Source organism: Saccoglossus kowalevskii, chromosome 11 (genome assembly GCF_978046115.1).
Source record: "Saccoglossus kowalevskii chromosome 11, keSacKowa6.1, whole genome shotgun sequence".
In the NCBI taxonomy this organism is placed as follows: Eukaryota; Metazoa; Hemichordata; class Enteropneusta; family Harrimaniidae; genus Saccoglossus; species Saccoglossus kowalevskii.
This window is the reverse complement of record NC_140651.1, coordinates 427,859-444,243: the sequence shown is the minus strand read 5'-3', so window position 1 is coordinate 444,243 and position 16,385 is coordinate 427,859. Positions and strand designations below refer to the sequence as shown.

At 38.1% G+C, this 16,385-nt stretch overlaps 1 protein-coding gene across 1 annotated transcript in view; it reads left to right on the top strand.

Annotated features, from left to right (window-relative positions):
- Positions 1-16,385, top strand: part of LOC100368675 (uncharacterized) — an 80,729-nt gene that overhangs the window by 15,082 nt on the left and 49,262 nt on the right. The window contains exons 2-3 of the mRNA XM_078008933.2: positions 53-259; positions 950-1,109. Of these exons, the coding sequence (XP_077865059.1) occupies positions 80-259; positions 950-1,109 (340 nt within the window). The 5' untranslated portion in view covers positions 53-79. The remainder of the gene's footprint in view (positions 1-52; positions 260-949; positions 1,110-16,385) is intronic.

The following is a 16,385-nucleotide window of genomic DNA, read 5'->3' as shown; positions in this document are numbered from 1 at the left end:
AGCCGAGAGGCTGCTTGTTCTATTATTCTGTTTCGTATTTGATAAATTCTAGAACCAGTGCTCATTGATCTCACAGAATATGAATAACAGAAAAGATGAGAATTTGTTTGCCCGACTTCGTCGAATAGCAATAGATGTGAAGAAACAAAGTGTGGAGTTACAAGCAATCATAGAAAAACCATGTTCAGAAAGGGATTCATCTAATGTATCAGCAGAACTGACACTCAGAGATATGCTGAAGGAAGTAAAGAATATTAATGTGAGTTACAAAGAGAAAATGGCAACAGACTAACTGCAATATGATGGAATATGGGTTTATTGGTACATGTAGGTACCTGTATTAGAGATGTATTGACTATTGTTAGATAGCACAGTAGACAAGTATAGATAGCATTGTCAAACTATACATAAAACCATCAACTGATAGTTTTAACTATTTGAATTACAAATTCAAAATTTGTCGTCTTTTTCGAAATGTACCCACATAATTATTATATTTTTTTGCAAAATTTTAAAATGGTTCTGTTAGAAATGATTTTTTATAAACTAATACGTATACACACCCCAAAGCCGTGATAATGCTCACAGGAGTCAGTTAGAGGTTTTATGCAGATCATACAAAGTAGGAATTTAACATGTTTATACAACTCTTGTCTAGTATATAGCAAGTATAATCTAATGTACCCATGGATTATGTTATTAGTGCATGTCAGCAATTACACAAAACAAACTGCATTTTTTGTTCTTTCCATAATCTTATATGATTATAAACATGATAAATACTGGCTTGTATAGAAAATGATACAAACATGTGTATGCAGTATCAGGTAGCATTATCAAGACAGATGTATCAATGTTAGATTTCCATATTTTTGGTTTATCTATGAATCTATTAGAGATGTTTTTTGTAAGATTTTTTTGTTTTTTTGTTTTTTTGTTAAACATATAGAACGATCTGAGATGCAAAATAATTGAATTGAGAGATGACGAAGTTTCATTCGATAACATCCTAGCAGCGAGTAAAGTAATGTATCATTATCTTCAAAACAATTACCATCAAACAGAGTCTTTTTTACATCAGTATGGGTATAAGCAAAGGAAAAAGTCAGGTAAGTGCGATTCATGTCTAGATTTTTAGCTTGTTCTGTAAAAACGCCATGAAACGGTTGTGTATTTGACTGCATGTGGATAAACAGATAATTACCGAATGTATACCATTTTGATCACACTGCATACATGTACAGGTGTCTGATCTATGAAGACTAATACATTCTGAACAATAGGTGGCAAAACTCAGTAATTTCACAGAAAGTGGATGCTAACTTCAACAAGATGGCGTATCGAACAGCTAATTTATTCAGGTCACTTTGTTATGTTAAAAAGTTCCAACAGTAAAATCGGTTCTCTAAACACAGGGTGGGCCATCGTGACACCATTTGTTTACTTAGGAGATGTAGATGCCTTACTCTCTACCTATGAAGAGTCTACCATTATCTGATTTGTAATAATAATAACTTTATTGTTATCAAATCTCTATTGAGATATATATAAAATTACAATAAAGAATAAAATCATAATAATAAAAAAGTAAAAACAGAAAATTCAGTTGAGACAAAAGTAAAATAAGTACATTGCATAAATGATAATATTAAAACAAAATGTTATATTTATTTATTTATTTATTAGTTTTTAGTCCCCTTTCAACAGGGACTTTTGTTTTGACCTCCGTGTGTCCGTGCGTGTGTGCATGCGTGCATTTGGACCTGTATCTTAGAAATGCCTGGACCAATCACAATCATATGAAAATTTGTGCTTACAACTGGTTTTTAATCCGTGTCGAAAACGTGCACAGAATGGTCGTTTTGTGCACGTTTTCGACACGGCCTATCAGCTACCTCAAGTGCCAAATCCATGAAATAAACAACCAATGTCAATAGAGTAGCCTAGGTGTTAAAAATGGATTAAGTACTGGCAAACCAGCTTCTGCATAGGTATGTTTCTAAACGCTTGCTTTTTAGCTGATTTAGTCATCATTTTTGAACTCCGAAGCCCGCAAAACCTGATATTACATGTGAGAACGAAACAAATCCGTCGAGATTTCACGTTTTCCCGTAAAGGGGATGCTGGCTGTTCCCTCTCTGGATTCCCTCCCTGCGTATACTAGTACTGGTACTACCATGGATTAGTACCTTCCATGGTACTACCAACTCTAACCATGTCCCCATTTGGTGACGCATGTCAACTATAAATGGGCATCAATACTCATTTCGCCCAATATTTCGCTTTTATAACATTTTATAACACATCACTTAATTTCCGACCGGAAACACGACTATGTTTTTATCCCTTTTTTTCTCACTCGCTTATTAAAAACACTGACCGCTTGTCCAAACACTGAACACTGGCACATGAGTTGTCGAAATGGTTGTTTTAGTGCTAAAGTTTGAGGATTCAATGAGTATTAACCATTATTTAATTTCGAACGACACTTCCAAACCATCATACTTTGTTTCGTTCGCGAACGTACAGTGGGACTGTGTTCCGTTAGAATCCAGGGCTGCTATATCGTTTCAACAACATGATTATCGAGACAATTACATGATACAGGCAATGCTAACTCCTTGGGGCAGAGAGCAGATACACCATGAACATATTGATGCCACGGCCATGTATTTAAAATGCGAGCATGCAGACGGGCGATATTTCTGGGTTCGCGCTCTCGAAAAAATAAGCGAAAATTATTCAACAGGCGGTTGCAAAAGCGATTAAAAATGATAATCGAAAAGCAGAAGCGAGCAGGAGGTTGGGTGAAATTAGTGCTGTACATTCAGGTCCTTTGTAAAAATACGATCGGCCAAGATCTATATCATTCTGAGGCACGCTAGAGACAGACAAAATGCAGTTTTAAATATTGACACCGTTCGTATTTTTTAAATGAGTCAAAAAATAAATAAATTGTATGCTGCTTAAGTGATGATGGATCGAAACAGACTCGTTTTGCAAGTTTTAACGGCTACGTTCTGCTGAAGATATAAGACTTCACTTTCGGAGTTATTACCGAAGATAATGTACAACAGCAAAAAACAACAACATTTGGTTATATGAAATAGATTAGCATTCATGTAGGTTCAATCAGTACTGTTGTATCGTCTATTTCGTCGATTATTATTGCAAATGTAATTTTTTTTCCAGAATCAATTGGGTATAAGTACGTTATTTTAGAATGATTTTCATTTGGTTTCACCAAAGACAATTGTCTTTGGTTTCACGTGATAGTTAATCTGATTTATCATATAGCATTACAAACAGGAAGTCCTCGGCATGGGTCAGAGTACTAGTATACCCCAGACCACTCGTTTTGATGAATGGTCTGGGTGTGGCTTGTGGGTAAGAATAGAAAATGAATTTCGGTGAGGTTGTGATTATTTGGATTTTTGAGAACGGATTTTTACTATTGAAATGAAATTATCACGTCTAGGGGTGATTGTTAATTGGTGAAGTGTTGTTAAAAACATAAGTAGTTCATCTTCTTGCGTACACCGCAACAACAAAGGTTTATTTTCTAACACAGATCTCCAGTCAAGAGGGTGGCGTTTGGACGTAACCCCGGAGTTAAACCATAGACAATATAGTAGGAAGGACAAGCAACTCCAGCGATTCTATTGTAGCAGGGTAGGCTGGAAAAAAGTTAAGCTGATTTAAACTAACCGTTAACATAAACTAAATATTTATTTCGATTTCTCGTTAAGGTAGAGAGATGCCTGACAGGTATTTTAATTAGTTAATTAGGCAACCAAGATGACCTCCCTTGTCCACAAAACTATATACAGACAAAACAAAGTCAGCTTGGACATTCAGTTGTGAGACATGACAAAATAAACGGTGCCAGTGATAGATTTCGCGAATGAAAGAACAAAATAAACGCAATCAAAGGCGCCGACCACGCGCGTTCGAAATATATAGAACTGACGAGAAATTTCGCCTGCATCTTTCACTCACGCAAACGCACACATATGCTATTTCCGTATATTGAATACGTTGCTAACGGAAGGGACAAGTTTAAATCATCTTTGTATTAACACAACTTGAAAGCAACAGTCTCACACTGAATATATGTTTATAAATTATCAAACTAAACAATCAATGAAGCGGACTGCGTATTTTCGTTGATGAGAGTCGCCTACGGTATTCCATTGGTATTCTAAATGGCCGTTGCTGATCACGAGTTCCCGTGTGTAGATGATTTGCTCGATGTTTTTTTTTTCGGATTTTGATGACGGTGGAAATGGTAGTGAAGAAGATCCAAACGCAGTAGACACAGCAATTCATGTTAACAACTCTGTGTGTGTGATTCAGAGCCCGGGCCGATCAACATCGAAAATAGCGAAGATTTGTGTTTCCTTGATCGTCACGTAAAAGAAACCCTTTGAAACGCTAACAAAAAACCGATAATAGTGAAAATAAAATAATAAAGACAATCGTGCCTCATTTATTCACAAGTATTCGAGTTATTTTGTTGAAATTATTAATAAAAACAGGGTATAACGTAGGTAGACGTGCATTCAGGCTGAAAGACTGGACGTGTAGTCAAGATGGCGACAGACGTGAAAACGGAAAACGGAATGAAAGTCTATTTATAAAATGCGAGACAGACAACAACAAAAAACAAGTGTAGTCAGTGAAAATAACAAAATTTGACAATTCATGCATCATGAAAACAATAATATTCGTGTATTTTGTCGAATACGGGGTACAAACTTACACATGCATTCCGTTTGAAAATGTGAATAAGTAGTCAAGATGACGACAGACATAAAAACGGACGGATTGAAAGTTAATTTCAAAATAAGTGCAAGACAGAGAACAACAAAAACCGAGCACAGTCGGTGGAAAATAACATAATAAGAAGATTCATGCATCATGAAAACTAAAATATTCGAGTATTTTGACGAAAACGGGGTACAACCTTAGACATGAATTCCGGTTGAAAGAGTGTGAGCTATTGTCAAGATGGTGACAGACGAGAGAACATACGGATTCAAAGTCTGTTTGAAAAAAAAATGCGTGGCAGAGAAAAATAAAAAACGAGCATAGTCGGTAAACAATAACATAATAAGATTCATGCACCATGAAAACAAAAATATTCAAATATTTTGTCGAAAATGGGGTACAGACTGAATATAACATGTACGGAAACATTACTGCCGTCTGAAACTAACTTTTAATTTTATTCAATTAATTAGTGACATCGTATGGAAGTAAATATGACGTCGTTGTTTACTTGCTCATCATGATATTCCAGCCCTGCTTACGTTGGGCATACTGCGTTTGACATTGGTGTTACTATACTACTATACTGTCTATGGTTAAACAGGGCCCAAATTGATAGGGAGTAAAACACGGAAGTGGAAGAGCTGTCCATGCATTGACCAATCACACAATAGCTCACAAACACCAACGAAATATTTGTTGTTGTACTTAACAAAGGGGTTTGGCACTAAAAACAATGGAACGTTTATAGGCTTAACGTTGGATTTAGATCGTGTTATAATCCAAATCCCCTACTAAGACTTGTAAGCACCAATTTTCATATGATCAAACTTCACACATACATCATACATGATATTATACATATGCACATCAATTTGTTTCACGATCTGATTCAAGATGGTCGAATGGTGGCCATTTTTGTGCTAAAAATCATCAAAATCAAGCATTTCTCAGCTGTTTACAGATGGATTTTGTTCAAAATTGGTATATACGTTAGACATTATAGGACCTTGATGTACATCATTTTGTTTTTGAGATAAGATTCAAAATAGCCAACTGGCGGCCATTTTGTTTTAATGAATGTGGTTCTAGTGCCATATCTCTGACTTGCTTTGACTAATTATGTTCAAATTTCAAATATTCATTATAGATCATGTCATAGATATATATATATATTGGTTTGACGATTCTATTAAAAATGGCCGAATGGTGGCCATTTTTGTGCTAAAAAATCATAAAAATCAAGCATTTCTTGGCTGTTTACAGATGAATTTTGTTCAAACTTGGTACATATTAGACATTACAGGTTTCTGATGCACATCATTTATTTTTCAGATTGGATTCAAATGGCTGTCTGGCTGCTATTTTGTTTTAATGAATGGGCTTCTAGACCCATATCTCTGACTTGTTTTGACTGATTATGTTCGAATTTGAAATATTCATTATACATCATGTCATAGGATGGATTTCGTTCAAACTTGGTACATACATTAGACATTACGGGTTCTTGATGCACAATGACATTTTATTTTTCAGATCAGATTAAAATTGGCTGTCTGGCGGCCATTTTGTTTTAATGAATGTGGTTCTCGTGCCATATCTCTGACTTGCTTCGACTGATTATGTTCAAATTTTTAATATTCATTATACATTATGTCATAGATATACGGATATATTGGTTTGACGATCCATTTCAAGGTGGCCAAATGGGGGCTATTTTTGTGCTAAAAAATCCTCAAATATCAAGCATTTCTTGCATTTATGGATGGATTTCGTTCAAACTTGGTACATACATTAGACATTACAGGTTCCTGATGCACATCATTTATTTTTCAGATTGGATTCAAAATGGCTGACTGATGGCCATTTTGTTTTAATGATTGGGCTTCTAGAGCCATATCTCTTAAATGCTTTGACTGTTTGTATTCAAATTTTATATATTCGTTATACATCATGTTATATATATATTTATATATACATGTATTCAAAATGGCTGATTTTGAATGCTGTTCCAGAGCAATATCTCTTAATATGAACAAGTACTTGTTTGATGATCAGATACAAATGTCAATCATTTTAATGTTAAAAAAACCATATTCCTGACATGGTTATATTCCAGCTATATTACTATAAACAAAACTATATATCTTAAATTTGGTAACTAGCAGGGACTGTCATGCATGGCTTGTTTTTTGATGGTTCTGAAATGAGACAGCTGGTAAATTTATTTATTCAAACTTTCTCTCATTTGAAAACAACTGTAGATAAGTTAAGTTCAATAATGGTTTCCTGATGTGTACTATTTAATAATTTGATAAAATTTGTTCTGCTGAACAGATATCAAGAATTTGTTAAAAAATATGTTCCTTAATTCAGTGTAATGAATAATGAATTGTTTTAATTTTAATTTTAAACTGTTTTAATTTTTCCACAAAAGTTGCAACAAAGCTATTTTCAATCCTTTTATCATTCAAAGTGTATCTGATGCCCAAAAAATTTAAAATATGTACAAGCCCTGAAACCCAGTTGTGTATCCAGTTGGAAACCAAGGTTGTAGGCTTACTTGACCAGTGTGTTTTCATGGTATTTAGTGATGTTTTGCCAGTATTTTACCATCTGTGTCAGGCTTGGAATGATGAGGGGATATCTACCCACTTCCAACAGACATGCAATGTTAGTTGCTCTACTGTTAACATTCAGTAGATATTTACAGTACTTGCTGTGGAGTTTCTCCATGGGGCGCGCAAGATTAAATAAATAAATTTAATGAGTCTGTTATTCCCTTCATTTGACCAAATCTCACTGCAGTATATTATAATTGGTTTGATCATTGAGTCAAACATTTTTAAGTATACTTTTATTGGGATATTGGTCTCTGAAAATAACAGCTGTTTTAGCTTAAAGCATGCTTTTGTTGCTCTGTTTTTAAGATCTTCCTGGGCTTTATTTAATTTACCTGTTGAGTTTAGTTTAATGCCCAGGTATGTGTAGGAAAGCATTCAATGTATTTTGTAGACCTGAATTTGAAAATATAAAAGTAGCGATAACTGGCTGTTTAGGAGGGTTGGTGGATCACTGTTAACTGAGTCTATGTCTGCCTTGATGTCATTTATGAAAATGTTGAACAACATGGGGCTTAATCGGTCATCTTGTTGAATTCCTCTCTGTACCCTGTGCCTTCAGTGAGGCCATGTTTGACCTTGACACAGCCTAGAGAGTTCATGTACATTGACTTTATGATTCTATAGAATTTACCAGAATTTTTTAATAGCTTACTAGTAGCTTCGCAATGATTGGCTTTCGCGATGTTTTGCTTTCATGGTTAGTGGAAGAAACTTGTCTTTTCATCAGAGTTGAGAATCTAATGTTATATATGCCATTAACAATCGGTGTTAATCTGGGAATACCATGTATAAATAAAATGATACAAAGTACATGAGATATGTAATTATATGCATAAATGATACACACTAATGCGAATTAGTGTTATTAGTCCCCGTTCGAACGAAGTCCGAAAACGGGGACTATTAATTTGTTCCGTTCGACTATTTGTTTGTTCCGTCCGTACGTCCGGAGCTATATCTGTGATTCAAGAAAATATGGCCGACTGGTGGCCATTTTGTTTTTCATGGTACCCATGCTACTTTCTCTTGAATGCAATGAACCTTTCTCTTTAAATTTTGTACAAAGATAGTATACCAAGGGATACATGCGCAACACCATTATTTTTGTGATTCGATTTAATATGGCCGGCCAATGCCCAATTTTCATGTAAAAGTGCTAAATCATAATTTTTACATGTCTGGAACTGTGTCGGGGATGGGTTCGAATGATCATTTATTTCCATTCAATATTGCTTTAGTTACATTTATTGCGTGTTACGCGACTCTTCGCTTACGAGTACATTGATATTTCGTGCGTCCGTGTTGGCGCCTGAGCGTTGTTACATTGTTTAAAATTTCTAGTTGGTCGCGTGCCGGTCGCGTGCGGCACCCCTCTTTTTTTTCTGTCTCATCTTAGTAAGCAGTGTATTTTGACGTGTACGTTTCACCGCTGAATAAAGATCCACTGATAATAGATCTGCTTCCTATCTATTTCGGGAAACCATCAAGTGTTTTGTGGGACACACTCAAGCTAATATATTTTCTCAACCACAAAATTGGTGCCGAGACCAGGATTCAACCTGAATTCAACGGTTTCCGCGAAATAGACCAGAATTTCTCAAGTCAGCGTTTTCAACCAGTTTGCACCACCTCGTCATTTCGACTCAGCAACTATGGTTAAATTACAAAGTTTACGGAACAAACGGAACAAGGCAAAGATAATTCTACTCAAGGCGATAGAACCCACGGAGGTGATGATTCACGAACATGGACAACAACGAGATCCACAACTCGATTACGGGGAAATCGCCGATTCTCAAGCTCACATCAAACGACTCCTAGATCTCCTTATAGCAGCCGATGAAAACGTCATCGACGTAATCGATCCTTACGATGATGCTTTCAACGAAATCACAGATTTTCAAACGGATATTGCCAAAAGATATGCACGAATCGCGAGGTTCATCGAAGACTTCAAGATGAAACAACGGCACTCGGCAGTCGCGACATGGACGAAAACTAGCCAACACGACGCTACTTCACAACCCCGTCTAAAAACGGTACAACTTCCGCGCCTGGAAATGAAAGAGTTCAACGGCGATCCTCTCAAGTGGAGTGAGTTTAACGACTGATTTAAGGCAACAATTGACTCTAACCCACAGATCAGTGAAATACAAAAATTCACTTATCTACGGTCTCTCGTCACTGATGAAGCCAAACGACTAATCGATGGTTATCAGACTACTGAAGCAAACTACAAGTCAGCCTACGCTCTATTAGAGAAACGCTACGGTGATACACAATTAATTGTACAAGCACATATGGAATTATTGTGGTCTCATCCAGCACCGAGTTATAATGCGACGTCGCTTAAAGACTTCCACGATAGCCTTGAAACCACTGTGCGATCACTCAGAGCTCTGGGAAAGCCTGAATCTGGATACGAAGAGGTACTAATTCCCCTTCTACTTAAAAAGTTACCTGCCCAATTTCGACGTGACCTTGCTCGATCAAACAGTGATCAAACATGGACATTGGCAACTTTCAGCATAGCGATGATACGCGAGATGCGCGTACTCGAAGTCGGGCTGGACGAGGACGATGTTGACGATACATCATACCCTTCATCTATCTCTGCATTTACTACCAGCAGTCAAACTACTGGAGGTAACCAAATAGCAACAGTGCAAGGTAATGATCAATACAAATCGCAAAACAAATCAAAATATAACCGACACAATGCTGCTACACGATACAATGACCGACGACAGACATCACAGCGTGCGTCCAAACCGCCACACTGCATATACTGTAGAGGTAAACACTACACAACTGCCTGTCATGTTTTAAGCTCTCGACCCGACAGACTCAACTTTATATACGAAAATAAACTATGTTATAACTGTCTTGGCTCACATCTAGCGCGTGAATGTCGCTCTCAGTGAACATGTCGCACCTGCAAGAAAAAACACCATTCCTCTATACATTCGGACTCCTCGACCAGCGCAGCGCAAAAAACTTCTGAAACTCATGTAAACTTTGCACATGCTAATTCATATCGGCGACCGTTTCTCGACGGGCCGTCAAAAACGGACCCAGCGCCACCTCCGCGCGTGCTTCTCAAAACAGCTCGAATTACTACTATTGGTAATGGTAATTCTCAGGTCGCCACAGTCCTATTTGACGAAGGTGCTGACAGGAGTTTTATAACCACTAAGTTCGCTGCCTCGATTAAAGCGGACACTAACTATTTGGAGACCCTTAATCTCAAGGCATTTTCGAATAGCAAAACTGGGTATAAAACCATACCACGAACTACAGTCGCTCTCCTACAACGAGACTACTACAAAAGTCCCATTGACTTGCTCATCGTTGATGAGATTTTTGATAATCTTGACAATAACGTTACTGATGACCTACGTAACATACCACACTTACGAAACCTACCTCTAGCGCATCCAATCACAAGTGACACCACACTGACTATAGATGTACTTATTGGTGCGGATCGGTATTGGGACTACGTAGGAAACCACATTATAAGGGGAACCAGTCCAGTAGCAGTTTCCTCTGCCTTTGGTTATTTACTTTCGGGACCAGTCTATTCAACTAAGAGAAGAGGCCATAATACAAATACATTTCATATTTCCTCGATCAAAACACCAGACCCCGAGCTCGATAAACTCGTCGCCAACTATTGGGACCTCGAAACGGTAGGCATCCATGACACCATCAAAGTAAGCGAAACCAAAGCCACCCATGATGAACAACATCGCCAATTTGTTGATCATTGCTTGTCCAGCAAGGACGGAAGGTATATCGCTAAGTTGCCATGGAGACCAGATCATGATATTTTGCCGACAAACTTACAGTCAGCTACCTCACGCACCAGAAATATGATCAACAAATTGCCAAGCGAACTTGTGAAAGTTTACGACACCATCATACAAGATCAACTTAAGCAGGGCTTCATCGAGGAAGTCACCGACGATGATCGAGAAATCGGACACTACCTGCCTCATCGATCGGTCTCGAAGGACAGCGAGTCCACTCCGATCAGAATCGTATATGATTGTTCAGCAACTTCAAAACGGGATCAATCCAGTTTAAATCAATGTTTAGTCACCGGACCGCGACTGCACAACTCGCTGACGTCAATACTAATTCGATTTCGCTCAAACCCAATCGCTATGACGGCAGACATTGAGAAGGCATTTCTGCAGATACAGCTGGATGAATCTGACAGAAAATTCACTAAATTTCTGTGGTTAAGCGACCCGACTGACATTGCTAGTCCCTTCAAGACGTACCAATTTAAGGCAATATTGTTCGGCGCAACCAGTTCACCTTTTATTTTAAACGCGGCACTGCGACATCTGACCGATTCATATTCCGATAATCCTACTGCAATTAATTTGCAAAAGAATTTATATGTGGACGACGTGGTTACTGGCTGTGAAACACCAATGCAAGCTTTGCAGTTTTACGAACAATCCACTGAAATGCTCGCTACACGTAAGTTTAACTTACGATCATGGAGTACAAATGACCCCCTCTTAAAGAAAACTACGAAAATCGACGGCCGTTCAAGTGACAAAGAAACAGTCTCAATTCTCGGTATTCTATGGAATTCCAGTTCCGATTATCTCCAGGTAAAGAAAATGAAATCTCCCAATTTTGGAAAGTTTACTACCAAACGAGACGTCACCTCTTACAGCGCGAGTTTATACGATCCATTGGGATTGTATTCTCCGGTTCGCGTCCGAGCAAAACTACTTATTCAAGCCCTATGGTTAAACAACAGTGAACGGGACCAAGCCATCGATTCTAAATTTCTCCTACAATGGCAAGACATCATAACGGATCTCTATCAAGTGACAAAGAACAGTGAAATTCCACGTAAGTACTTTACAATACAACCTCAGAATGTCGAAATTCATGTTTTCGCAGACGCCTCAGAACGTGCTTACGGTGCTTCAGTATACTTAGTCTCTGAACACGAATCTACACTTGTTATCGCGAAGACACGTGTCACTCCCATTGGTAAACAAGCGTTGACATTACCACGACTCGAGTTGATGGTAGCATTGATCGGAACACGGCTTGGCCAGTTTGTATCTGAATCCCTTAAAGACAATTTCAATATTACCAAACGCCTTCTGTGGTCGGACAATCAGATAACACTACACTGGTTGAACGGGCGAGGGAGACAAGATGTCTTTACTAAAAAACGCGTTTTGGAAATCACATCCCACCACCAGGAGTACCGCTACGTACCCACTTCACAGAACCCAGCTGATCTCTTAACCAGGGGAATTTCTCCGCGTCAACTGAGTGATTCTCGTATTTGGTGGTTTGGTCCCGATTGGTTAACTAATAGCGCATTATGGCCGAAATGTGAATTGTTTCCTATCGAAAAAACCGACAGTGTCAATGAGCAATTTGATGCTGCGATACATCATATGTCAACTGTCACTAAGCCAACTTTGCTGCAAACAGAATTTGGTGACATACTATCCGCTACAAATATGCGTGATATTCCAGTGAATACTGACAATTTTCCGCGCCAAGTTGGATTCAGTATTGACAATATATTTCAAGTCAATAATTATCGCGATCTCTCTCATTTATTACGAATTACGGCTCTTGTACTACGTTTCGTACATAATATTAAAGCCAAGCTAACTCGACGGCCATTGAACATTTCTAGTCGCCATGGAAACGTACCGACTGCGTCCGAGATTAACGACGCTGAGCACAGGTGGTTGAAAGCTGTTCAACACATTCACTACTCGGACGAAATACTCTATTTACAGCGCCAGGCTAAACAAGTTGGACCACTTTGTAATCAACTCAAGTTATTTCTCGATGATGACGGGATTTTACGAGCAGGAGGCCGACTCCAGAACACATCTCTTCCCTATGATAGTATTCATCCAATTTTACTACCAGAGAAACACGCTTTCACGTCGGCGGTCATACGTGATACCCACCGTCGTTTACAACATGCAGGACCAAATGCAACCGCAACCAGTATACGCGAACGCTACTGGATTATATCCATTCGCCGATATGTGAACATAGAACTCAATAAATGTGTGGTGTGTAAGCGAGTAGATGGGCCAGCCTATTCCAAACCGATCCCCGCTCCACTTCCTACTTTCCGAGTTCAAGAAGCAGACCCCTTTTCCGTGTGCGGTATCGACTATACAGGACATTTATTCGTCAAAGATCCTATCTCAAAATTAGTTGTGAAAACCTATATTTGTCTGTTTACGTGTGCGATAACACGAGCAGTTCACTTGGAGCTTGTGCCAGACTTAACAACAACATCATTTATTCAAGCCCTCCGACGTTTTTCAGCTAGACGTAGTACTCCTAAATTAATTGTTTCGGACAATGCCACTACGTTTGTATCGGCCGCCAATGAACTCAAAACCCTGATGTCCGATCCTGCAGTTCAGCGATACCTGACAAATCACCGAATCAACTGGAAATTTACTCCCAAGCGATCTCCTTGGAATGGGGGATTTTTCGAGCGTATGATAGCCATCACTAAGACTGGTCTAAAGAAAATTCTCGGTCGCGCCTGTGTAACTTATATCGAAATGGAAACGATTGTGACGGAGATCGAGTCAGCAATCAACGATCGTCCCCTTACACATCTTTCTAATGACGACAACGATTTAAATTCACTTACGCCCTCCCACCGGGTCAACGGAAGAAATATTTGCTGTTTACCAAGGCAAATAGTCATCAATCCTAACTCCAATTTCGCCACAGATCATCAGTCAGCCAACCGGCGCTATGCGTATTTAACTATTTGATGATTTCGAAACCCAATATGAATATTGATGAACGAGATGAACAAGCCGGAAGAAGGTCACACACAAGCAGTCCCGCCGGGGACGGTGACCAAAGACCACACGCAAGTAGCTCCAATGGGAGTGGTGGTGAATCCATCCAGCCACGACGATCGAAAAGGGCGACGGCTCGCATAGCTGAACGAAGAATTGAAAATCTGATCCAGCGTGATCTTGTGTGACATTAATAATAATAACTTTTATTTCATAATCGACTTTATGATGTACTTTCGTTCAAACTGCTTTGTATGTAAACTATATATTTGCGTTATTCATGCACATTGTTATTATCTTTATCGCTTTATTATCACGGAAATGAAACGTGCCTCATTCGAAAATTATGCTCGACGCATCTTTCGCGGCGGGAGTATGTCGGGGATGGGTTCGAATGATCATTTATTTCCATTCAATATTGCTTTAGTTACATTTATTGCGTGTTACGCGACTCTTCGCTTACGAGTACATTGATATTTCGTGCGTCCGTGTTGGCGCCTGAGCGTTGTTACATTGTTTAAAATTTCTAGTTGGTCGCGTGGCGGTCGCGTGCGGCACCCCTCTTTTTTTCTGTCTCATCTTAGTAAGCAGTGTATTTTGACGTGTACGTTTCACCGCTGAATAAAGATCCACTGACAATAGATCTGCTTCCTATCTATTTCGGGAAACCATCAAGTGTTTTGTGGGACACACTCAAGCTTATATATTTTCTCAACCACAAACTGTTTCTCAGAGATGACTAGGTCGATTTGGATCAAAGTTGGTATGATGATCAATACATATTGGGTTATAGGTGCACGTCATATTTTTTTCGTGTTTGGAACAAATATGGCCGACTGGTGTGGTGGCCATTTTGTTTTTCATGGTACCCATGCTACTTTCTCTTGAATGCAATGAACATTTCTGTTTAAATTTTGTACAAAGGTAGTATGCCAAGAGATACATCTCATTATTTTTGTGACTCAATTCAATATGTCTGGCTGACGCCCAATTTTTATGTAAAAGCACTACAAATCACAATTTTTACATGTCCGGAGCCGTTTCTCAGAGATGACTAGGCCAATTTGCATCAAAGTTGGTATGATGATCATACATATTGAGTTATAGTTGTATGTCATATTTTTTCTGTGATTCAAACTAATATGGCTGACTGGTGACCATTTTGTTTTTCATATGTAATTTGATTCAATATGACTGCCCAATGTCCAATTCTCGTGTAAATGCACTAAATCATAATTTTTTGCAAATCCATCTCCTATTAATGTTTTCAATCTAATCTCAATGACTTCATCAGCATCAAATTGATATGTCAGATCACAAAATTTTGGACGGGGACTGTGTCATTAACAATGGCTTATTTACAAATATATTTGTTCACGATTTTATAAACTGGCATGGAAATTCCCACCTCCAATGCAAATTCACATACCGTATACGGTAATTCTGTTTACTATGCATATGTACTATGATTGCATATTTTAATACATACACACTCAAATATTTATCATATATAATCTGGACAAAAGAAAGCATTATTTTGCCATGCTATGAGATATTTCCTCTATCCGTGTAAGTTCATATTTTTATAGTACTAGTAGTAAAAATGCATATACGTTAACTGGGATGTAATATATCTTAGCTAGGTTTTAGTGCACCCTTTCATATTACTTGACAATAGTCTACAAATATTTTATAAGCTATAAAATTGGAATACGTTAACTGGGATGTAACAGAAGTAAGTTACATACCAGTAAGTTAAATTGCATCTTGTATTTAATTTGCTGTAAATGGGCTGGAGCAGACAACTTCACACTTACTGTCCGTCAATTACTGAGATACAAAGGGTGACAGCCGCATGACTCAATCGAACCATCAGTTTTCATGATTGATTTAACTGATATTTCCATGTTCGATTGGCATATTAAAATTCTTTATTTGAATAGGACATGTTCTATATATTCACTAAAATAACAACGTTGCTATGTTTCTAGACATACAACGAACTTGAAACAAAAGAAATCATTCGATCCAAACAACCTGCGTCCTTGGAAATTAAGTCTTATGGCTATTGTTTTTCTGAGTGAATATACCAGCGAAGATTCCCGGGGAACAAATATTAATGTTCGAATTCACTCTGATGACATAAGTGAAAACG